We start from the raw sequence: 25,068 nt of genomic DNA, 5'->3' as shown, positions 1-25,068 counted from the left end.
TTAAGACTAGAAGAGTAAAAAACTAAAAACGAGCTAAAAACATGTTCTTCCCCGTTCACCCTCTTCCACCTCCACACACCGAGCAGGGCAGGGGAACAGGGAATGGGGATTGCAGTCAGTCCTTAACGCACACTTCATCTCTGCCGCTCCTTCACAGTCACTCTTTGCCCCTACTCCACCGGGGGCTCCTCCACGGGCTGCAGCGTGGAGATCTGCTCCATGTGGGACCCATGGGCTGCAGGGGGACAGCCTGCTCCACCAGCGGCCTCTCCACAGGCCGCAGGGGAACTTCTGCAACGTGCCTGGAGCACTTCCTGCCTTCCTTTTGCACTGATCTTGGGATGTGCAGGGCTGCTTCTCACTCCTCTCTCCCTGCTGCTGTTGTGCAGCAGTGGTTTTTTTTCCCCTTTCTTCTATCTGCTCTCCCAGAGGCCTACCCAGCGTCGCTCCCTGGCTCGGCTCTGGCCAGCAGTGGGTCCCTTTTGGACCTGTCTGGAGCTGGCTCTGATCTGACATGGGGCAGCTGCTGGGCTGTGCTCACAGAGGCCATCCCTGCAGCCCGTGCACTACCAAAAAATGACCACAGAAGGCTAATACAGTGCACATTTACTGTGTTTATGAAATTGTCTAGTCAGTTGACACAAATATTAAATAGCATTTTTTTTATTCTATGGAAGTTGTACCAACAACCACATGGTTCATTTAGATCTTTTCATATACTGCTGCATTTTGCAACTCTTGATAAACCAGAGTCAAAACACCTAATGACTGGACTGTTAACTACATATCATGTAAGGTCTTTAATCAATATGTCATTTGGTACTAAGTCAGGTATCTTGGAATATTCCAACCATGTCAGTTGTGATTACCCTTTGTAATCTGGTCTGTAATCGTGACAAGCTTACCAGGAGAGAAAGTGATGCACGTGGCAGACAAAACCAGAATCGGAAAAGAAGACAACCGATAAAAATCTATCTCCATAAAATGCCTTCAATTAGATTTTATATTTTACTATACTTCCTGTTTTGATACTCCTTAATAAGTGACTTTTTTTTTTTGAGCATTAATGACTAACTTGTTTCATGAATTATGCCTTTTATCCCTTTTCAATACTGAGACATTTTCAGCTTTCCGAGATTTGTTAGCTATGCACTTTACTCTTCTGCTAGTTCCCTGAAGATGTGTTAAGATTCCTAGCTGCAAGTTTCAAGAACCCTTGAAGATTCATTCAAAGTTCCTTCAGAATCTTGGCTGCAAGGTTTTTGCATTCTTGAGAAACTATGCACAAATATCTTTCGAAAGACTTTTCTGGTAGATGTTAAGAAAAGATTTGAACTCTTTACAGATCATTTTTGAAAAAGGCTTCAGAATCAAACACACTGTATTAAAAGCTTTTTTCTATTTGTTGTCATGAAGTTCAATATCATAATAGCACTCAATAAGCAGCTCACATACCTTCACAATGACTTTTTTTAACTCAGCAATTTACAGTAACCTTAGTAATAAAAATCCTAAGCTATAAATAATGCTGACTTCTACATCTTATCTCTGTATCTTTGCAACCCAGTAAACAGTAAGATGAGTAATACTGTTGTGGTGTACACTGAAATTACTGTTTTGCTATCTTTGGCCCTTAAGACACTCCTATACCCCCACCACTTTTATATATAAAAGCAATGACTTCAAAATCCTACCCAAATTCCAAATTCAGTAGTGCTGATTTTGCTTCAGCTTTTGTTAGCTAATGTATTCTTCAATTCCTATGCTGGATTTTATAGAGGTATTTTGCAGTTAAACTGTTGCTCCGTTCCACCTTACAAGTTCTTGTACACTGATGGAGAAATTGTAGTTTTTAAGCCATGGCCCAGGAAAGCTTTAAGTGCCTGTTGTGATTTTACTTGTTGCACAGGAAGACGGACAGCAATCTGCTTTTTTCCATCAGTAAGAGGAACATTACTCCCCTGATGTCCTAGGCCTTCCTGACACCTCAGCAGGAAGAGACTGCATTTCCAACTTGGTCCAATTTTTGTACTTTTAACAATATGCATGTATTCTGTCTATTTCTGCCTATTTTGTCAATTTAGTCTGTCAGCTCTGCTGGCCAGGCTGATGTCTATGTTTTTATAACAATTGACTCAAAAATAGTAATTCTGAATGCTGGAATCTGAACGGCCATAGATTTACTAACTATTGCAATATAATAAATTAATATTAGGCAAAACAACAACTACACTACCAGTCTTTCATCGTAACTGATAAACCTGCTGTAATTCATGAAGGCTTTATGTGCTTTGAAAGATAGACATTCTTGTTGCTTTCATTGAAGATAGCATTAAATTCAACATATACCTGCAACTACTCTGCAGCACAGTGTAGAAAACATTGAAGACACCAGTTCTTACCTGTTTTGCAAATGCACAATGGATTTCCATTGACTTGTGCCAAGCACGTTGAGTTGTTTATGCAAGGATTGTAAGGCAGCTCACAGGGACTGAAGCGCTGATGGCAAAAGTCACCAGTATAAAATGGAGGACAAATGCATACAAACTGTCCCTGCTTAACAGATTCATAGCAGGTGGCTCCATTCAAGCATGGTTCAGAATCACATTCATTTATATCTACACTGCAGTCTGGCCCTGTCCACCCTGCTGTACACGAGCACCTGAAAAAAATGAGAATGAAAAAAAGAATGAAAACCAACAACTTATCCCAATCAATTCTAACTACTTCAATTAAACAAACAACACTAAACAAATACGCAATAATTTTTCTGTCCATAACTTTTTTTTCTGCCAATTGCATCAGTTTACTCTACAAATACAAGCCACATTTAAGTTCTTCTCCACCAGTTTCTTTGTGTGAAGACAGGATTACTTATTCTGAATATCAGGATTTATCCACTTGGAATTATATGTGGTTTATTTAATGCTGACAGAAACATCTGGGTATCTTTTCTAAGCCGTTAAACAACAACAGTAATTATCAAATCTGGAATTCAAGGCTCTTCAAGATTTAGGGTTAGAAAAACATCTTTTCATGTGTGAAATCTCTAGGTACTTTAGTGTTTAAGATGAATCCTCTTTACAGGATGCTTCTTTTTTGTGTGCTTGTGTGAAGGAGTGATACTGACAACACAGGAGAGAAAAAAATGAGCCAAACCCCACATTACATCTGATTGTAGAGAATTTACTTTCATGAACTACATAAATATCTGTTTCTATTTACAACATGAATATGACAAGGATTAAAATTTCAAACAAATATTACAATTTGCTGATGATTTCAAAATTTGCAGAGGTAACTTTGTCATTAACTGCAATATAAGAAGGGTGTGTTCCACACTCTACATACCTACCTAATGGATTCAGCTACTCGCTGCCTAAATATTTAAATATGATCTGAGGATATTTAATTGTTGAAGTGAAATTTGTCCAAGGGCAGGTAATATGAATGCAATGCCCTTCTAAGTTAAAACATTATTTAAAGCGTTCTTGTTCTACAAGGTTTTCTCACTAATTTCATTAACTTTTTAGTATATTTTTGAGACAAACCATTGTAATTCATGAAGACTATGCACTTTGAAAAGTATTCATTCTTATTACTTTCACTGAAGATAGCACTGAATTCAACATTTACTTGCCACTGTTTTGCAGTGTAACAGACAATATGAAAGATTAACAGCAGATCTTTCCTGGTTTGATTGATGTTGTTTCCAGGCATTAAACCGTTCAAATATGGCTGAACAGTTCTACTCTGATAAGGGGATTTTTTCTTAAACAATACATAGGACATTCAATGCAGAATCAATAGAATTATGCAGCTCTGTTCTGTAGAGCATGGGTACTGCTTGCCACACAAAAGAACTTGAACCCTTTACAACAAACACAGTGCGTGTTTTCTCTGGAGTTGATTTTCTCTGTGATTGGTTTATGGGTACGATTTCTATGCCACATCAAGTAGTTATTACTAAGAAACTTTATAATTGGAAGTCTGGACTCTTTTAGCAATAGGGATTCAAAATCAGGTTACCATGTGTTATTCATGGGAAGAAAAAGTCCTTTTTACAAACTTCTAAACTCAGATAAAAAGTTTTACGAGTGCTAGCAAATATCATCGAAGTTTTAACATAGCTTTTAAAGAGAAAAATGCAAATATGGGAGATGTTCTGCATCCAACTCTGTGTTTACTCTTGAACTGTTTGGAAAATTATAACCTTTTTTGAATTTATTTGCTGATATTTGGTCTTTAGATTATGCCAGGTTTTTTAAAAGCAAACTACAACTGCAAGTTATACAAATAAAAACTATTCTGTGCACATACTAATCAACATCCCTTTAGGTATGAAGAACTGCTGTTACCTGGGAAATTACTTGGTCTTTTAGATATAAGTTACTTTGGACACGTGAAACAATTCTATCATCTGCTAAACTCACGAAGAAACAATGCAGGAAAGAGGCTAAACACAGGAAGAAAATACTCCAACCTGGAAAATACCTTCTACATTTTGTCTTAAGAACAAACAAAATTACTATCTTTATTCCTACATTATCAAGTCGCAAATTCTGAGGCCCAAGTTTTTTTGAGACCTTTCTTATAAGAATGTTGGCATTTGTGAAAAAAAATCAAAATTTGAAATAAAAACATAGCCCATCACTCAATAAAGCATGCCATACATTTCCGGAACAACTATGAAAACATGACTTATTAATGTTATGCGATTAAGCAAATTACATCTTATGCTTTCATTCCCTAATTGTATACTCCTGTGTCACTTTCAAAAACAGCTATGAGAAGATAAGCCATCAAATACATCAAAAATCGTGGTATCCATTGCTGTATTCTTTCTGCTCTATATTTTACTATCCGTTCTAAGAAAAAAATTGACATAAAAAAGCAAAAAAAATGTTGAAAATAACTTGTTGACTTATTAAAACAGTATTTTAAACAGCACAAGCTTCTCTCAATCCGAGTAATTTAGACCATCTTCAGAAAGAGGAAGTACACACCACAGATTTAACAACAGAAGATTTGATTAAAAAAAATAATTTTAACTAGCTTGCCTTCTTCCGGAGGCTGTATTAAAAACTTCCTTTTAAATAACTGAATTCAAATACCTGATATTACAAAATCAAATCATGCGTAATTCCTTTAAATTATTCACTCAAACAATAATATATACCTGCACGGTGCTGTGATTGTGACTTATGTGTAGAATTCCTCTAACCCAGAGATCAGCTTCTCTAAGTATAATATTTTAACTTTCCATAGATATCTCAAAGCTAAAAATTGCAAGCCGTAGTCATGAAAATTAGTTAGAAAAAAACTGATAATAAAGGTCCCAAAAGTCTGTAAACATCAAATTATTTGGTTCTCACTAGTTTGAAACCTTCCCTTTTATTTCTCACATTCCAATGAATTACTTTGGTATCACTTGCCTTACTTAACTACTTTCCGAGTTTTTGGGGTGCATTAAATACAACATAGCAAGATGGTAAAAAGAGGTGATTCTCCCATTACATGTAGAATTGGTGAGGGCTCGCCCTGAATACTGTAAGCAGTCCTGGAATCCACCATAAAAAAAAAAAGGAATGCCAAGATACTTAAAAGTGTCCAGAAGAGAACAACAAAGCTCATAAAAGAGCTGGAAGGCACATCATATGAGGAGAGGCTGAGGACATTTGGGTTGTCTAGACTGGAGAAAATGACGTTGAGAGGCAACCTCACTGCTCTCTGCAGCTTCCTGAGGGGAAGTGAAGAGGGAGGTGCCGGTTTCTGCTCCCTGGTAACTATAACACGATGCAAGGGAACAGCACAAAGCTGTGCCAGGGGAGGCTCAGGCTACATAAAAGAAAACATTTCTTTACTGTGAAGGTGGTCAGACACAGGAACAGGCTTCATAGCAAGGAAGCCCATGCCTGTCAGAGTTCAAAAAACATTTGAATACTGCTCTCATTGATGTGCTTTAACTTTTGGTTAGCCCTAAAGTGGTCAGGCAGTTGGACTTGACCATCTTTGAAGGTCCCTTCCAACTGAGCTAGCCTGGTCTAGTCTCGTCTTCTCTATAAAATATTACTTATTTAAGGAATCAAATCATAATTAAGAGTCTCAGAAATCACAGAGCAGATGATGTTGGAAGAGCTATACCCCCACACACTCAAATGAGGGTCAACTACAGCAGGTTGCTCAGGTCTGTACACAGCTGGGTTTTGAGTATCTCCACGGATGGGAGAGTTCACAACCACTCTAGGCAACATGTTCCAGTGTCTGACCACCTTCACAATAAAAAACATTTTGTGATTTTTTATTAATTGTGATTAAGTGAAATTTCATTTACTTCAGCTTGTTTCCACTGCCTCTTGTCATGTCACTGGGTAACACTTAGAAGAGCCTGGCTCCATCATTTCCCTTCCCTTCCATCAGTTACTTAAACACATTACTAAGAGCCACTCTGAAGCAAAGCCATCTTTTCAGCACACCAACAGGAACCACGATCTATTTTGAATCTCAGAATTCTAAAGTGGCTTTCTATCAATTAGAAAAACACACTGGTGTGCTCATTCCTACCTACCTCAGCTAGAAGCTCTGGAAAAATGCCAAATCTTGACAAAAGAGGTAACGCAGACGATTATACCTGTGCAAAACACATTTCAGAAGGAACCATTTTTGCTTTCAGATGTCTTACAGCAGGAAAAAAAAAAAAAAAAAAAAAAAACTGGCATTTTAGCCCCCTGCATTTTGTACTATATTCAAAAACTATCAATCAAAGCACTTGCCTTTGTCATGGATACTTCTAGAAAACAAAATGCTATATGCATGATGGGAAAAAAAAAAAAAAAAAGAACAAAAAACCACCTACAGTAGTACTGTTTTTTCCTTACTGGTTCAGTCAAAGCTACTGAAATCCTGAGCCGAACCCACAGATAAACTGTGCCCATCATTCACCTGCTTTTTTATTTGATAGGATCTTGATCAGAAAGGGCAGGATGTTCAGTGAAGTTTAGGTCAGCCTGTTAGCTATACAGCACATGCAATAATGGTCCATTTACTGCAAGTCTGTATTCTCTAGTGTACTGAATCACATCAGCTAACAGCATTTTCATGTGCAGTGCTCACTGACAAATTTATTCCTTGTAGGCTAGAGGCTATTGGATTGTCTGAAGTAGTAAAATGAGAGCTTGCTTTCCATACAGGCACGACTTTGAATTTGGAATACCATTCACTAACACCCAGCACAAAGCTCCAGACATACATTTCCAGTCACTGCAAAAGCTTCAAATATTCATTTTTCTCTCTCCTCTATCCTCCACAAACATTTTTTTCTTCTCTGAAAGTTTAAACAACTCTTTGTTCCTCAGACAGCTGTATGACCCACCTGACATACTCCTTCAGCTTCTATCTCTAAGAGCCCCGTTAAGAGTTTATCAGCACTCTTCTGGTGCTACTAGTTCTCCCTTCTCATGTCACTCCTAACCGTTTTTAAATTCTCACACCTCTCCTACTGTCCTTTGAATTCCATCTTGAGCCTCTCTTTACCCTTACTTTCATATTCCTCCTCACTCTGCTTTCTTCCTAAAGCTCTCCATTGCAAACCGTTAAACTAATTGCATTGGCTAGAACTGGGTTTCACAGGTTTAACCCCTGTGCTGGGGCCCACTGACTGCTGCCTGCCCTGCATGAGCTTCGGCTCTTGGACCCTTCTGGGGCCAGTCACTGCCTGACAAACAGCAGCCCTCTGTGGGCATGGAGCTGAGGGATGGGGGCAATAGGAGCCTTCAGCTGGCCACCCAGGAGAAAGAAGCAGGATTTTTACAGGGAGACTTAAAAATAATCCCAACGACACAGCTCAAGACTGAGAATGATAAAATCCCAACCATATACCTAAGGCTTTTTCTCTTAGCAAAGACCTCCAGACACCGGGAGTGTGATCATAACACAGAGAAAATGTATTGACAGCTGCTGGCTTTCCTGTATGAGATTTTCTGCATTGGGTAATTTTGACCATTAGACTGTTAAACTTTCATTGGACTACCAATAAATTCTTATCTATGTATTCCCTCCATTATGCAGCATTTCTGTTCCACACTACTGTGCAGGGAGCAGGTACTTCCTGGCCTTTCCCATTTGCTTGAGTGCACTGCAGCAAAGACTGGGAAGGCTGAGTTAGACTGGTGATCACAAACAACTGCAGCGTGCAGTAAGGAAACCGATACCTGCTCTGTAGCAAACACAACCGTAGCAGCAGCTTGAGAAGTATCTGCCTGCCTCTGCTCACCAAAAGCTCATGTGGGTGTATGGATGGGTGTGGGGAGTGGCATTATTTATATACAAGTAAAGCCTTTTTCAATCAAGATGCCACAGTGGGAATGTACAGAGAATCAAAAGGCATTTTTTTAGTGTATTTTTATAGTACACATTTTACCGCCTCAAATCCTCAAGAGCAATCAGCATCGTTAGTGCCTACATTCCCTGCACTTTCTACAGAAAATCATTTCTTTTTTTTTAAAGTTGTATGAAATGCTCACTGTCACTTTTCTCATCAGTGGGGAAGAAAACTGACATTATCTACCCAGACTTGTGCAAAGCATTTGATACTGTCCCATAAAACGTTCTCATCTCCAAACTGGAGAGACATAGATATGACGGGTAGACCACTTGGTGGGCAAGGAATTGGCTGGATGGGTGCATTCAAAGAGTTGCAGTCAATAGCTCCCTATCCAGGTGGAGTCCAGCGACGACTGGTGTCCCTCAGGGGTTGGTATTGGGACTGGCACTGTTTAACATCTTTGTCACTTGTATGGACAGTTACATTGAGAGCACCCTCAGAGAGCTTGTGGACAACACCGAGCTGAATGGTGTGATTGACACACTGGTGGGAAGGGATGCCATTCAGGCAGACACTGATAGGCTTCAGAAGCGGACCCACGTGAAGTAAGATCAAGTGACACATCCTATTCCTGGATATGGGCAATCCCAACCACAAATACAGGCTGGGTGGCAAATTGAGAGTAGCTCTGAGAAGAACAACTTGGGGGTTTTGGTGGACAAAAAAAAAGCCAGCAATGTGTGCTCACAGCCCAGAAAGCCAACCATATCCTGGGCTTAATCAAAAGCATAGCCAGCAGGTCAAGGGAGGTGATTCTCACCCTCTGCTCTGCTCTTGTGAGACCCCACCTGGAGCACTGTGTTCAGCTCTGGGACTTGTCCAGCACAAGAAGGACATGGACCTATTAGAACAACTTCAGAACAGGGCCATGAAGATTATCAAAGACTGAAACATCTCTCCTACAAAGACATGCTGAAGGGGTTGGGGATGTTCAACCTAGAGAAGAGAATGCTCCAGGGAGACCTTATAGTGGCCTTCCAGTACCTAAAGGGGGCCTGCACGGAAGCTGGGGAGGGACTCTTTGTTAGGGAGTGTAGTGATAGGACAAGGTGTAATACCTTTAAACTAGAAGAGGGTAGGTTTAGATTAGATATTAGGAAGAAATTCTTTACCTTGAGGGTGGTGAGGCACTGGTACACGTTACCCAGAGAAGCTGTGGATGCCCCATCCCTGGAGGTGTTCAAGGCCAGGCTGGATGGGGACCTGGTCTGGTGGGAGGTGTATCTGCCAATGGCAGGGGGGTTGGAACAAGATGGTCTTTAAGGTCCCTTCCAACTCAAACCATTCTGTCATTCTATGACATACACTCTGACATGCAAAACTGTCAGGTTTTGGTGAAAAAGAAATGTGTGAATAAGCATTGCTCTAGTGCTTTCAAAGGAGGCAGGACAAAGTCTCTCCGGAATCTTCCTCAGAGACTGTGGCTCAGAAGGGACTCAGCTGCAGATCATGAGAGGGAACCATCTTAGAGGTCAACATAGGCTTTACTGGTACACAGCATTAGCACAAGGTTGAAAGAAAATGGAAAAAGAAAATTAAAAAATAGAGCAGTCTGTAACTGAGTCTGCTCCAACACAGCATGAAAAAACATAGTGGAAAAAACATAGTGGTTGTTAGCAGTTTTTATGAAACTAGTTGCTTACTCTGTTCAGTATTGCAAAAGTAATTAGTATTTTAAATGTACTTGTAACACAGAACATACAATAATCTTTACAGTATCTTCATAAATAGCAGGAGTGGGGTAGAGCAGTGCTCTTGTTGCCCTTTTCTGATGCATGCCAGAAAGCTTCTGGTTACTGTGAGTAACAAGATCTTTTCCACACCAATGCTTTCTACTTCAGGCACGTGAACTGAATCATACAGCTCAGTGCACATGTACAACCTATCCCAAAGGTCTACCTAGCTGTTATAAGGAGTGTTGAGCACTGTGAAAATATGCCAGTATCGCAGCTTATGGGACCACTATTTTTTGTTTTAGGAATGGTCTGTCTTCCTGCTTGCATTTGTCCTGAGAAACTCGTAAGTTATTCAGTTAGAACTCAAGTTAGAAATAGAGTAAAAATACATATATTGCATAGCCATTTAGATAAATTCCATATGTGTTTAGGTGCCGTCACAACCAACAATAGCATGTTGTGGTGGTTTTACCGTGCTAGGCAGTTGAATACCACAACCGCTCTCTCACTCCCCCTCCTCAGATGAGGAGGGGAAGAAGTAAAGGAAAGAACAACTCACGGGTTGAGATAAGGATGATTTAATTAAAGAGGGGAAAAAAAAAATAAATATATATATATATATAATTAAGGAAATATTATTATTAATTAAACAATTCAACTAAAGGGAAAAAAGGGAAAGGGGAAAAGGGAAAAACTAAACAAAACAAGTAAAGGCTATGTGGAAATGCAGAGGAAAGAAATTACTCTCTACTTTCCACAAATGAGCGATGCTTGACCACGTCCTTGAAGCAGGGCCTCAACGCACGTAGCCGGTGTTCGGGAGGAGGACAGACGTTTTTGCAACGAGAGCCCACCCCTCCCCTCTTCTTCCTTTTTCCACCTTTTATTGCTGAGTGTGACATCATATGGTATGGAATATCCCTTTGGTTGGTTTAGGTCAGCTGCCCTGCTGATGTTTCTTTCTCACTTTTTGCCCACCCCCTAGGAGGGTCAGAGAGAGTCCTGATGCTGTGCCAGCACTTCTCAGCAGCAGACACAACACTGGTGTGATACCACTGCTGTTCTAGCTACAAGTGCAGAGCGCAGCACTGTATGGGCTGCTGCAGGGAAAGTTAACATCCCAGCCAGACCCAGAACACATGTCAGTAGGTCAGACATCAGGCTTTGAGAAATACTAGGACACCCTTCATTATTGTAAGGCCATTAGTCATCACCGCTGTTTGTAAACTGAATTATCAGTCTGAGCATAGTGACTGACCTTTCACCTCCTCAATTCAGGGAAGGAAGCAGTATTAAACTACCATTCCTTTGTTAGTCAATAAAATAGTTCAGCTCCTTCAGGCTGTCAATCTGGCAATGGAAGTTTCAATACCAGTGAAATAAACATTAGCTTGGTTTGATTTATTTTTTCAGCGATTAAGTTCAATAAAAAGATTAAACACAGGAAAAAAAAAGTCAAGAAGCTCATCCATATGAGCTCATCCATTACCCAATGGTTCTGATTCCCCAATACCTTCAATTCCCTAATATCTGTCACAACCAAGCAATAAATATCTTTCCAAACTGTGTAAAGGTATACAGCAACAAAGTGGCCACATAAGAAATACCACCTCTTCCCCTCTCACTTCTCTGCAAAGGATGAATCAATAGGTGAGTGAAGAGAAATTTGTCTTTCACAAAACTGATAGGTAAATATCAATTCAGCAATTAAATTATAAAAGATTCTATTTGCCTTTTTCAGTTGTTGGAATAATGATGGGAAACTGAAATTAAGGAAAATAGAACTGTTACCTCTAGAACACATACATCTAAAATTTCTTAATATAACAAATGTAGATGTCAGCTTATGGGAAGCAGAGGCACCATCTGCACTCTTCAAGTTGAACTTGAACCAGGTGCTATGAAGGAATATGTAAAATACCTGGGGAGTAGTACCAGGTAACAACATAGAAACTTTTGATTGTGCACCTCATAGTTCTAGGCTTCTGACAAGTTTCTATCATGGAATGTAAAATACATGCAATACTAAGATGATAATAGAGTGCGTGAACTGTAAATACAATGCATCTTGCTGCTGCTGTACCTCAGACATACAATTCATCTGTAAAAGAAGCCTACAATAAAATTCACACCAAGTATGTCCTAAGATACTTGGTCAAACTGGCTGAAATAATTTTCACTCTTTCTCTGGGCCTGTACTGTTCCAAGGCTGTTGAACACTATGCAAGTAAATGTGTTTCTTAAGTTAATTCTACTACTTGAAAAACAATCTGTTATTTATTTTGAATACTTCCAAACTATTGATATAACTCAACTGCCACTTTGTTTATTATTTAATCACCAACATTAAATACAAAGCACTGAATGAATACAAGCTAGGGTTTAATCCCAGTAGTCATTGCCATTATCTATAAGGAACCACATATTGCTGGTGATTATCCACTGACGTTCAGTGTAAATGTGAGTAATACTGAGCACTCTGAGTTAGTTAGGCAGTAGGAAACTAATCCAAGTTTTACAGTTCTATCAGTTCTACAGCTGATGTTATACCTAATGAGGGAAAATTTCAAGAACTCCACCAAAAAACACATAGCACACCACTGCAAAGGTATGTGCAGTAATTCTGACTGGAATACCATTGCACATTCAAGATATCAGTGATCTAAGTAACAGTTAACCTGAGTTGGTGCGTTCTGTGTTGTGCTATACGGCATCTAGAGCTCAGCCTTCTGGTCTGCTTTGTGCTGTACTTATCTCTTGACCACAAGGCAAACTTTGCTGGTTAACAGAGAAGTCCAGTCCACGAGGCTGCACCAGCTGTGTGTCCTTGCCTTTCTTTATGTAAGATTGCAGCAACAAGTTCTCATGTGAATGTCCTTTCTATTTGATGGTAGAAATGATTAATAGGGTTGTTTCCATGTAAAAAATAATAATAATAAAATGTAGTAATCTGAATCACAAAACTAGGCTAACTTTTCCATAGACTGGTTCTGCACACACGGCACACTGCGCTCTGACTGGAGGTCCATTTGATGCTGCGTAGCACACCATGGGACCTCAGATTATACGTACTAACCTCTCTTTCCTTATAGCCTTATCTCCAGCCTAGGACATTCTGAGCACTACATGACAGTGTTTGAGTGCCTTTCATACTGGCATCATAATAAAACTGCACCTCCCTGTGCAAATCAACATGTTAGTCCCATTTAAAAAATGATAAATGGGGATGAGTACGTTATAGTCTCACCGGTTGTGCCTATGCAACAGAAACTAAGCCTTTGCACTGCCTGTTCTGGACGTCCCAGTCCATGCTGGGATGACAATGAAGGGAGAACAGGGGCCAAAGGCCAGGCTTCCACAGTGTGGCACAAATGGAGACAATCTGTGAGGAAAAAGAGTAGGTGTAAATCTAACATTAAACACGGGAGAAGCTCTGCCTGTTTATCTTCACTAGCTACATAGGAAGCAGCTTATAAACTTAGGATACCCCAGACACACAAAGAACTATCTGAACCAAACTCAGATTTGCAAACATTATGTAGCAGTCTAAATAATTCAGGTACTTTTGAAAACTGAATTATACGTTTTTGTTTTTTAAACTGTTATCTTCTTCAGTTTGACATGCCACAAATCCATGGAATTTGAGAGGCACGGGAATATATTCCTCCACTAAAAAGGCAGCCCGGTACAGAATTACACAAATTTCTCATAGAACTGATAACAAATTTTTATTTTTTCCCCAATATGTGAATCATAGCTTTTATAATTTTACAAATTATAACCATAATAAATGTATTTATTTAGTCTTTTGTATTGCTGAGCATGACACAAAAATTATGGCTGTCTAAAGAAAAGCAGAATTAAAACTCAACTACGTGAGACATGTAACTTCTAATATTCACTGCATTCAAATTATATCATAACCAGAAAGCTCTGTAACAAGCGCTAGATTTCTCCTTGTTTTTTACAGTTTTCAAAAGCTAGACCTGTAATTTAAAAATGTCTTCCTGAGGCATGCAAAAGATATTTGTATTTTCTCCTTCAGAAGACAGTTTGAAATGTCTTTTTTCTGCTTGTAGGTTTCTGAATTAGAAATCAGGATTAACCCTTTTACACAGAAAACATGAAGTACAATACAAATAAATAAATAAAACCTGCAAATAAAGTATGCTGAACCCCTTCAAGCTTGTTCTCAAAGCTGGAAATAAAGTGGATATTGACCCAGAACTGGAGGAAAAGGATTTGGGAGGTAAACTGCTGGAAAGAGAGATAAAAAGATTATGTTTCTGCTACCGTAATAGTGTATAAGTGTGCTTTTTGAATGTTTGATGTGTACAGAAAAACTTCAGAGGGCTTAGGTAGTTTTCATTCCCTTCCAGCTTAATTGCTTCAGCCTTTTTATCCTTGTCCTTTCTATATTTTTTTTAGGATGTATTTTCTCTCTTCTGTGTTCTTTGGCTCCCATAATCCTCTGCTCCCATTATTTCTTTTGGTAACAATAGATAAAATTTATTCCTAATATTCTGGGTATTCAGTGATATGACACAAGGAAAAAAGATGTTTTAGAGGAACAAATAGATCAAGTTGTATTCGCTTGTTTTCCAGTTATTTCTTCCTTAATCCTCCTCTACTTGAAGCAATGAGTTAAGGCAATCACAATGTAACACTGCTCAAGGAGACCGCAAGATGTATGTCAGCTTTTATTTGAAACTCTAGTTCAACTGTAGTGCACAGATTTCTGTTTTAGGAAGCAATTATGTCGTAAAAATGATCTTTCAACATTCAACTCCCATTTTTTTTAATGAAGCTAAATTTTAAAATTAAGCATACATCTATTTCCTTTTTTCATTTTCTGCATATCAAAATACAAGACAAATCTTACACCATTGGATTGGATGCTGCTTCCAGTCTACTGGACCACAGATATATGGAATGCACAGTTCCTCCTTGTATCAATCACGCTATTTATCTTGAGAAAGATCTTTGCAACAAATATTCCTATCTACAAAGCTAGATGAAATTAAATTATTTTCTGTTTCAGTTGGAAATTGTTACAATAATGAAGTTCCCAGCAAAACTAACAGTAGGGGGAAGTCTCATTAGAAAGAATGTGTTCCAAAAAGCACAAACACTGAATACTTTTAATACTTTAAGTACTTTCTTTTTTTTAAAAAAAGAAGAAAGATGGAAAAATACAAGTAAAACTGAGCATTATTACTGTCTTTTATGTCATATGGCCAGGTACCAGTAAATACAGTATGGCTTGACATCAGTCTTAATTACAGACCATGATCAAACAGAAAACAATTACTAAAATGCCTGCAGTCTCATTTCCTAAAACACCTACTTTAGATGTAGGAGGAATGCAATAAAATTGAAAAAAAAAAAAAAAAAAAAAAGAAAAAGAATGTTTTGAGGGCACTTCTCCCCACCCCCCATTTGCTCTACAGGTTTGGAACCACTTAATGTGTTTAAGATCATTTAAAAAATTACTAGAAGAAAAAAAAAGGAACTTCCCTCTCCTACAGTCTCTGACCTACATGGGAAGGGCATCACAGAAGATGCCCTGAAGACTTTGGAATGCAGCTAAGGTAGATAGCACACAATACAGAGTAGAAAGATCTGACTGAATTTGTGTTAAGTATATAAAATTAATTTTCTGAGCTGCAATGCTAATTCTCTGATTTACCGTGGACCCCATCTGTGTTGTCTATGCGTTCTGGCGTATTAAGTTGCACTTCTGAGTAACATAATCTATTACTTCAAGCTGCTTTAGACTTCCTTTTGTTCCTGATAAAATGGTAAAAGAAAGAAGAGCTACATTCTTTGTCTTTATGTCCTTCATCCCGCACTGCAACAACAATCTTTACAACAACAAAATAACTTGAGTCAGACTGAGTCTGCCAGAGCAAAAACCTCTTTGCGAAAACACAGCATCAGTAAATAGATGTTATGGTGAAAAATAAGTAAAGCATCTACCTCCAGCATCTTGGATGGTACTGATTCTCTTTGGCAGAAAAGACAGAAATACTATTTCACTCCTTCAAGAACCAGAGGACATCAGTTGCTATGCTGTACCCAAGAGGCTGACATTACATAACATTAGAGCTCACATGTTGTAAAAATCAGCTATTTGGTAAACTCTCCATCTTTGAAGGATTCCAGAACAAAAGGTTTCCATGTCCCTTGCTGCCTGCTTGCTTGTGCTCCTCCATCATAATTTAATACAAGCATTTCATGAAAAACCTGGCAGTACTGGGTTTATTGCTGCACCTATTAAAATTGGTATCTTTGGCTTTATTTCCAGCTTAGAAATCTCTTACTTTCTGCTAGCCTTCAGCATGAGGCATCTATTTGATTCTGGAAATTATCTCAATGCCTCTTTTCAGTCTAGTGATCCTCTGATATTTTCTCAGTTACAGGTAACTTACTGTATTTTAGCACACATGAAAAGAAGAAGCATGCTACACTGAAAAAAATACAAGTTGTCACCTGAGAGCAGGAAAGAGCCCCTCTGCAGGAGAGGCATTCAGATTGGGAACATTTAGCAATGCAACAGATGGTCTGCCAACTGACCTCAAAGCTTTTCACCTAGTGTACAGAGATGGCACTGAGTACCAAAATGAAACGTTAACTCCTCAGGTAGAGTGCTGACAGCATAAGGTACCTTTTTCTCCAGGGGAGTAAAAGAGATCTTCCTTGGTCTCTTCTTTTTACCATGGGCAATGAAGGAAGACCAAGTTAATTACAATTGCTAATCCTTATTAGCAATAACTAGCACAACAACATTATGTGGTAGATGGCATGCTGCAACTTCAAGTTTTACGAAGAAACAGTGATACTGAATATTACCCTGAAGATAGGTTACTGAGATATTTAGAAAATCTGACATGAAAAATTAATAACTGAACATAACGTACAGCAATTCAAACATCTATGCAAATTACCTCTGCATAACAATTTGAATGATTTATACTGATGAGACAAAAAACCACGTCCCTTCTCCATGTTTCTGTTTCTGAACTCTGAATACGCTTGTGCCATTTAAGCAAGATGTCTTTATCAGCTTTTTTCAGTGTTCTATGCCTGTTTTTTTTCCAGCTACTTAAAGGATTGTCTCTTGTTCTCTGCTGTGGGTCTACACAAGCTCCAAGATGGTGTATCACAGAAGAAACCATCTTTGCTCACTATCAATTCCAGGATTGAAAGCAACTGCATAAGGAAACATGTCTCAAATGACCTATGTTATTTTTTTGCCCCAAAATTCGAAATACAGAGTACATTGGACACATCATGCCTAGAATCAATTAGGTGTCTGTAAACTACTGATAACCAAGGATAGCTGTGGCATTTCTGTAGCAGAATACATCAGGTCATCAGGACAATGCTTAACAGTGTAATACCCATGTTTATACATTTTAATAGCACTAATCAAGTATTTTCAAAATTTGTCAGTACCTAAATATTCATCAAAGTTTATGTGGTGAGTCATTTAGCATGTGAACAACTCATACAATGCTAATTTCAACATTATAAATTCAGATTTGCGAAGTAGCCTATATGAAATATTTGGAAATGACAGTTTGTCATCAATACTGGCAGTCCAAAAGAATTTAGGAGACACTTTTATCAGGATAAGAAAAGCTGTTTTAGTAAATTTCATCTTCATTAATGATCTAAGCTAATACGTCAAATTATTATCTCTTACCGTTCACCTAATCCTGTATGACTAACTTCCGAACAAGAGCTGAGGCAGTAAGATTACATTTTGCCACAACATTTACCAAAGATCGCCTAAAATAAACCTTACTTAAGTTTTCCTAAGAACAATTTTAAGTAAAGATTATGATTTTATAGTATTTTATAAAGTAGTGCTACAACTTCTAAGCACGTAAGCAGTAGCAAAAGAGCAAAAGTAAGCATTTTTAACTCAGCCATTTCACAATGTTCAAATATATATAGCATGTGTAAGTATATGTAGGTATACACACATATACAGGTATATGTTGCTCAAATGCTGAAGTCAGTATAGGTGGCAGAGAATTCCCTTCTACAGGCTGTTACAAAACAAAACTCATTTTGCCATGTCCTGGTAACAAGACTTTCAAAAATTGCTTTTTCCTTAAAAAATATTATTGTTCTGATATAAAACTATGAAAACAAACAACAAAAATGATTTTAAATTGGTCTCTGAGAGTCAGTTATGCCTTTATCTATCTTTGATATCTACTGCAATATAAACAATCCAGCTTTCTACTCAGGCTGTCTCACTGAGTTATTTCAATAGAGCAAACCTATGAAAATTTTATGACTGCCCATTCCCGATACAGAATGAACAAACCAAGAGACATGCATAACAATACTTATGGATGCTCATGGAGAGGTGTGACTTTCATATTTGTGCTCCCTTTTCTCTGCTTGTGACCTTCAAAGATAAAGGCTTCTTTTCACTGTGGTAATTTTTTTTTTCACGCATCCAAACTGGCATTTGGTGGAAGTAAATGTGGTAATTACAGATCCTGCATTAGTCTGCTTGTTGTGGTGAGTGGTGCTTTATAGAGGAGCTCTAAATAGTGTACTATCTGTAATTGTAGTCTAAATAAATTTTCCTATAATACTTCTATTGATCTAAGACAACAAGAGTTTAAATCCCAGGCTAAACCAAGATGACTATTAATGAAAATTCAATTACCTGTAGAAAGTAGTAGTGGAGGAGACAATGCCGATTTTCTAATTATGCACTGTGTACAATTTACTTATATGAGGACCGTTTCTTAGTTTATGCATGTGCATATATTTAATATTGTTCTATCACATATAATTACTCGTTTCAAAGATGTAATTGCTTTACTTGAGTATTTCCTTTTTCCAAGCATACATCTTTAAGTGTGTAATTGCTAGCGCACACAAAAAAAAATAATTGTTTAAAGAAATGGCTGATATTTCTTTCATCACTTTTTAAACAGAGAAAACTCTTTTTAGTCCATCAGCTGTAGGCCATATACTGCCAGTTTTACATATGCTAGACTATATCCTATTCTGTTAATAGTCTTGCAAAATTATTTTTCACATTATCTTCTTCACCCCAGTGACCTGAAAACAGAAGTATAATCTACTCATCTAAGAATTTGAGAACCACTGATTGAAATCAATACTGTATGAGCTAGGTAATATTTCACTACTGAATTGCTTCACGTAACTAAAATAGTCAAAGTTTCATCCCTCCCCCCAGTCTCACAAAACAGAGTAAATGCAGCAAAACAGCCTTGTAATAGCTAATATTCTTAGTAAAATAAAACTGTGGTTGTCAACTCAATAAATCTTTCTCTAATTCAAAAGATTAAAAAGTCTCGTAATTTAAGATGAAACCTTTTTTTTTTTTTTTGTTTTGGCTGTAAAATTATTTCACTACAAAATAAATACGGGTTCCATTAAGTCTTGGTATTAAAACCGACAATTATGAAATTTTTGATTCTTAACTGCTTTAAAATTGCATTAAGAAGCAAGATAAAATCAACGATACCTATGAAACTGTCACAGAATCAAATCATCTAGGTTGGAAGTGACCTCCAAGATCACCGAGTCCAACCTCTGACCTAACACTAACAAGTCCTCCACTAAACCATATCCCTATGCTCTACATCTAAACGTCTTTTAAAGACTTCCAGGGATGGTGACTCCACCACTTTCCTGGGCAGCCTATTCCAGTGACTAACAACCCTTTCAGTAAAGAAGTTCTTCCTATCATCCAATCTAAACCTCCCCTGGTGCAACTTAAGCCCATTCCCCCTCGTCCTGTCACCAGGCACGTGGGAGAATAGACCAACCCCCACCTCACTACAGCCGCCTTTCAGGTACCTGTAGAGGGTGATTAGGTTGCCCCTGAGCCTCCTCTTCTCCAGGCTAAACAGTCCCAGCTCCCTCAGCCGCTCCTCATAAGACTTGTTCTCCAGACCCTTCACCAGCTTCGTAGCCCTTCTCTGGACTCGCTCGAGCACCTCGATGTCCTTCTTGTAGCGAGGGGCCCAAAACTGAACACAGTACTCGAGGTGCGGCCTCACCAGAGCCGAGTACAGGGGCACAATCACTTCCCTGGACCTGCTGGCCACACTGTTTCTTATACAAGCCAGGATGCTGCTGGCCTTCTTGGCCGCCTGAGCACACTGCTGGCTCATATTCAGCCGACTGTCAACCATCACTCCCAGGTCCTTCTCTGCCAGGCAGCTTTCTAACCACACATCTCCCAGCCTGTAGCTCTGTTCGGGGTTGTTGGGCCCCAGGTGCAGGACCCGGCACTTGGCCTTGTTGAACTTCATACCATTGGCCTCGGCCCATCGGTCCAGCCTCTCCAGATCCTCCTGCAGAGCCTTCCTACCCTCAAGCAGATCGACACACGCACCTAACTTGGTGTCGTCTGCAAACTTGCTGAGGGTGCACTCGATCCCCTCATCTAGATCATCGATAAAGATACTAAAGAGAACTGGCCCCAGTACTGAGCCCTGCGGGACTCCACTAATGACCAGCCTCCAACTGGATTTGACTCCATTCACCACAACTCTTTGGGCCCAGCTACCCATCCAGTTTCTGACCCAACAAAGTGTACGCGAGTCCAAGCCAAGAGCAGCCAGTTTCTCGAGGAGAATGCTGTGGGAAACAGCGTCAAAAGCCTTGCTGAAGTCAAGGTACACCACATCCACAGCCTTTCCCTCATCCACTAAGCGTGTCACCTTGTCATAGAAGGAGATCAGGTTCGTCAAGCAGGACCTGCCCTTCATAAACCCATGCTGACTAGGCCTGATCGCCTGCTTGCCCTGCAAGTGCCGCAGGATGACACTCAAGACAATCCACTCCATGAGCTTCCCTGGCACTGAGGTCAAACTAACAAGCCTATAGATTCTCAGGTCAACCTTCCGGCCCTTCTTGTAGATGGGCATCACATTTGATACCCGCCAGTCGACTGGGACCTCCCCCAGTAGCCAGGACTGCCGATAAATGATGGAAAGCGGCTTGGCCAGCTCCTCTGCCAGTTCTTTCAGTACCCTTGGGTGGATCCCATCTGGCCCCATCGACTTGCATATATCCAAGTGCTGTAGCAGGTTGCCAACCATTTCCTCGTGGATTGTGGGGGCGACATCCTGCTCCCCACCCCATTCCACCAACTCAGGGTATTGGGTATCCAGAGAACTACTGGTCTTGCCACTAAAGACCGAGGCAAAGAAGGCGTTAAGCACCTCAGCCTTTTCCTCATCTCTCGTTACTAAGTTTCCCCCCGCATCCAGTAAAGGATGGAGATTCTCCTTAGTCCTCCTTTTCGTGTTAATGTATTTATAAAAACATTTTCTGTTATCTTTAACAGCAGGAGTTAGATTGAGCTCCAGATGAGCTTTGGCCTTTCTAATTCTGTCCCTACACATCCTTACAACATCCTTATAATCCTTCTGAGTGGCCCGCCCTCTTTTCCAAAGATCATAAACCCTCTTTTTTTTTCTGAACTCTACCCACAACTCCCTGTTTGGTCAAGCCAGTCTTCTTCCATGCCAGCTGGTCTTTCAGCACGTGGGGACAGACCGCTCCTGAGCCATTAAGATTTCCTTCTTGAGGAGTGCCCAGCCTTCCTGGACTCCTCTACCCTTCAGAACTGCCTCCCAAGGGACTCTGCCAACCAGTTTCCTGAACAGCTCAAAGTCAGCCCTCCGGAAGTCCAAGACAGCAGTTTTACTGAACCCCTTCCTGACTTCACCAAGAATAGAGAACTCTACCATTTCGTGGTCACTCTGCCCAAGATAACTCCCGACCACCACATCTCTCACCAGTCCTTCTCTGCTAATAGACAGAAGGTCCAGCAGGGCACCTCCCCTGGTAGGCTCACTAACCAGCTGTGTCAGGAAGCTATCTTCCATGCTCTCCAGAAACCTAGACTGCTTCCTCTGAGCTGTAATGCATGTCCAGGATATGTCTGGAAAGTTGAGAAAGTTGAAGTCCCCCACCAGGACAGGAGCTTACGATTTCGCAGCTTTTGCCAGCTGCCTGTAAAATTCCTCACCCTGGTTTGGGGGTCTGTAACAGACCCCCACCACAATGCTTACCTCGTTGGCCTTCCCGCTGATCCTAACCCATAGGGACTCAACCTTATCATTCCCAGTCTCAGCCACAAGTTCCACAACATCAAAACACTCTCTAATACAGAGAGCCACACCACCACCCCTTCTGTGTTGCCCATGCTGTGTGCGTTAGTGTAGATGCACTTCAGTTGGGCCATTGCCTGCTCCCCCAGCCCTGACATTGTTCTCCCTGTCAAACCTCTAACAAGCCTTATTCCCTCGCCAGTCCCCTTCCTACTTACTTTAAAGCCCTCTCAATGAGCACTGCCAGCTCCTCTTCTAGTGTCTATTTTCCCCTTGGAGACAGGTGGAACCCATCTGTACTTCGCAGGCCAGGTGCCAAGTAAAGCACAATGTGGTCAAAAAAAAAAAAAAAAATCTGTGTTAGCACCAGCCTCTGAGCCACCTGTTTATCAGGTGAGCTCTCCAAGTCCTCTCTGTACCCCTCATTACTCCTGCTCCATCCACTAACCATCCCAGTGCCCTAAAGTCCCATTTGATAGCCTTCAGGCTTCTCTCTTCAGTATCCTCTCCGCCAGCCTGGACTATCAAACAAGGATAGTAGTCGGAGGGGTGAACCAGGTTAAGAAACTTTCTGTCAATGTCCCTGACCCTAGGGAGACAGCAGACCTCCCTACAGGTAGGGTCAGGTCAACAAATAGGGCCCTCAGTTCCCCTTAGACAAGAGTCACCTACAACAACCACCCTTCTTTCTTTCTTAGTGGAGGCCATCCTAAGGCATGGCATCTACTTCCTTGCCCTAGGCAGCCTCCTGGATAGACTATTTAATACATTCTCACCCACAGGTCTCAATCTCCATGGCCTCAAACTTGTTGTGTATGGGCACCTGGGGAGGCTGGGCTGGTAGAGAAGGGTGTTGCCTGCAACATCAAGGAAGGACCTGTTTCCATTCCTCCTCATCTCCTAGATCCCCTCCCTCTGCTGTCTGGGGGTGTCTCACCACAGTTCCTTTCTTTCAAGTCTATCCTAACAAGTACAACAAGTAGATGTTAACAACTTTTTTTAAAAAGAAAATTTAAAGGAAAAAGACTTTATTAATAAAGAGAATGGTGATCTACATTCTCTCCTGTAATGCAGAACTCCTTGTTATCCATTCTACATGGTTCAACAGTATATGGCAACAGCAATGCCCATGATCCTTTTCTAAATTTTACTTTCTGCATGCATTAGACACTGCCAATGCATGAAACATCTGATTTGCAGCTAACAGTAACAGATCATTTTCCCCATTCATTTCTAATGGGCCATTTTTTGGTGTCAGCATCATTTTTCGATTAAACTTCCTATTTTACTTACATTTTCTAAAAAATAGAAGGCAACATGCTTTTAGAGAACTGTTAAATGAAGACAGCAAGAGAACAAACAAAATGGAGTTTAATATCACATGCAACAAGTGAGCATTGTAACAGGTTTAGATTACAAATAACGAGGTACTGAAGTCTGTCTTGAAAACTTTCTGCTGTATTCTTCCGTTCACTGCCTCTCTTATTTCTCTCCATTGTAGTTTTCTCACTCCCTCACTCAAAGAGTATTATTTTGTGGTAGCAGCATTTTTGTTATTGCCCAGAACAGCAGTTGCAGAAATGGAAAAAAGTCACTGTCTTTTCCTATTGGTATCATGACTATGTAACATGATGGAGGGATGACTTCTGACTTCTATGCCCCAAACTGCCAGCATTTTGTTAATGTCAACCCACCACCTGATGGTCCACAAAAAGGTAGTCAGTGAGTCCAATGCCATTTCTGCATCATTCATCTTCTGATGCTTATAGGGGGGTTGTCCATCAAGGTCATCCACCTCTTGGATGAATTTTCTCTTCCTCCCCAGCCAGGTTCCATCCAGTCTCAGACATTTACGGGGGGTTGGCCGTCGAGGTCTTCCACTTCTTCAGACTTCTTCCTCCGTCCCATACAGAACATTCCATCCATCCTTTGGCTTGCGCAGAGCACCGCTCAAAGGCTGGCAGTTCCTGCCTGATTTCTCTGCACCCTGGCTACTCCAAGTCTCCTTGAACTGCAGGAGCGAGAAGCTTGGCAAGACGCTGCCAGACACAGAGCAGCCCCTTTTATAGGGCGGGTGACAGCGTACACTGAGCTGACATCACAGTAGGTGGCAGCTGACATCACAGGAGGCCCCGCCCTGACAAAGGAGGCAGATGCTGAGTGCACCCAGCATCGTTTTGCTCATCCTTACCACAGATCTAAGAAGCAGTCTTCTCCATTTCATCCGTCTTACATGGCTCAACAAATGGTCTACCTTGCTGTGGGAGATGGTGCCGATTAGGAGAAACTGCTTAGATAAAGTTGTTGGGTATTGGAATGGGTTGCCCAGGGAGGTGGTGCTTAGGGACATAGTTTAGTGGTGGTGGTAGGGTGATGGTTGGACCTGATGATCTTGGAGGTCTTTTCCAACCTTTATCATTGTGATTCTGCAGTTGCACATGTCCACTTCTCTGTGCATTTTCTCTTCAGTAGTTCAATCTGACCTTGAGATTAAGAAAACTAAGGTTTCAGGATAGGACAAAGGGTACCTCCATCTGCTTTAATAATTTACCCTAATGCTTTTCCTCAAATAGGAAAGTATAGTCAGTCCATTCCTTCTTCACACTCTGCCAGTACAGGAAACTGAATTTAAAGGAGATTTAAAGTACAGAATAAATTATGTTAATTTACATATACTTGATTTTACTATTAAAGTCACCTACTTAACCCAAAACAGTTTTGGGATGTGTTCTACCTATCTGAACTGATGGAAAATCTGGATGACTACAGAAATGCATGCACAAAATCTCTGGGGCAGGAAGGGACCTCTGGAGATAGTCTAGTACAACTAAGTCATCTAGAACAGGCTGCTCAGGACCCTCATCCAATTGAGGTTTGAGCTTCT

General features: G+C 40.2%; 1 protein-coding gene across 1 annotated transcript in view; it reads right to left on the bottom strand.

The window, feature by feature from the left end:
• EYS (eyes shut homolog) overlaps positions 1-25,068 on the bottom strand; it is an 883,205-nt gene that overhangs the window by 444,715 nt on the left and 413,422 nt on the right. The window contains exon 23 of the mRNA XM_035323172.1: positions 2,403-2,662. Coding sequence (XP_035179063.1) covers positions 2,403-2,662 — 260 coding nt within the window. The remainder of the gene's footprint in view (positions 1-2,402; positions 2,663-25,068) is intronic.

This window comes from Oxyura jamaicensis, chromosome 3 (genome assembly GCF_011077185.1).
Source record: "Oxyura jamaicensis isolate SHBP4307 breed ruddy duck chromosome 3, BPBGC_Ojam_1.0, whole genome shotgun sequence".
NCBI classification, from domain to species: domain Eukaryota; kingdom Metazoa; phylum Chordata; class Aves; order Anseriformes; family Anatidae; genus Oxyura; species Oxyura jamaicensis.
The sequence above is the reverse complement of the archived record's forward strand: the minus strand, read 5'-3'. Positions and strand labels throughout refer to the sequence as shown.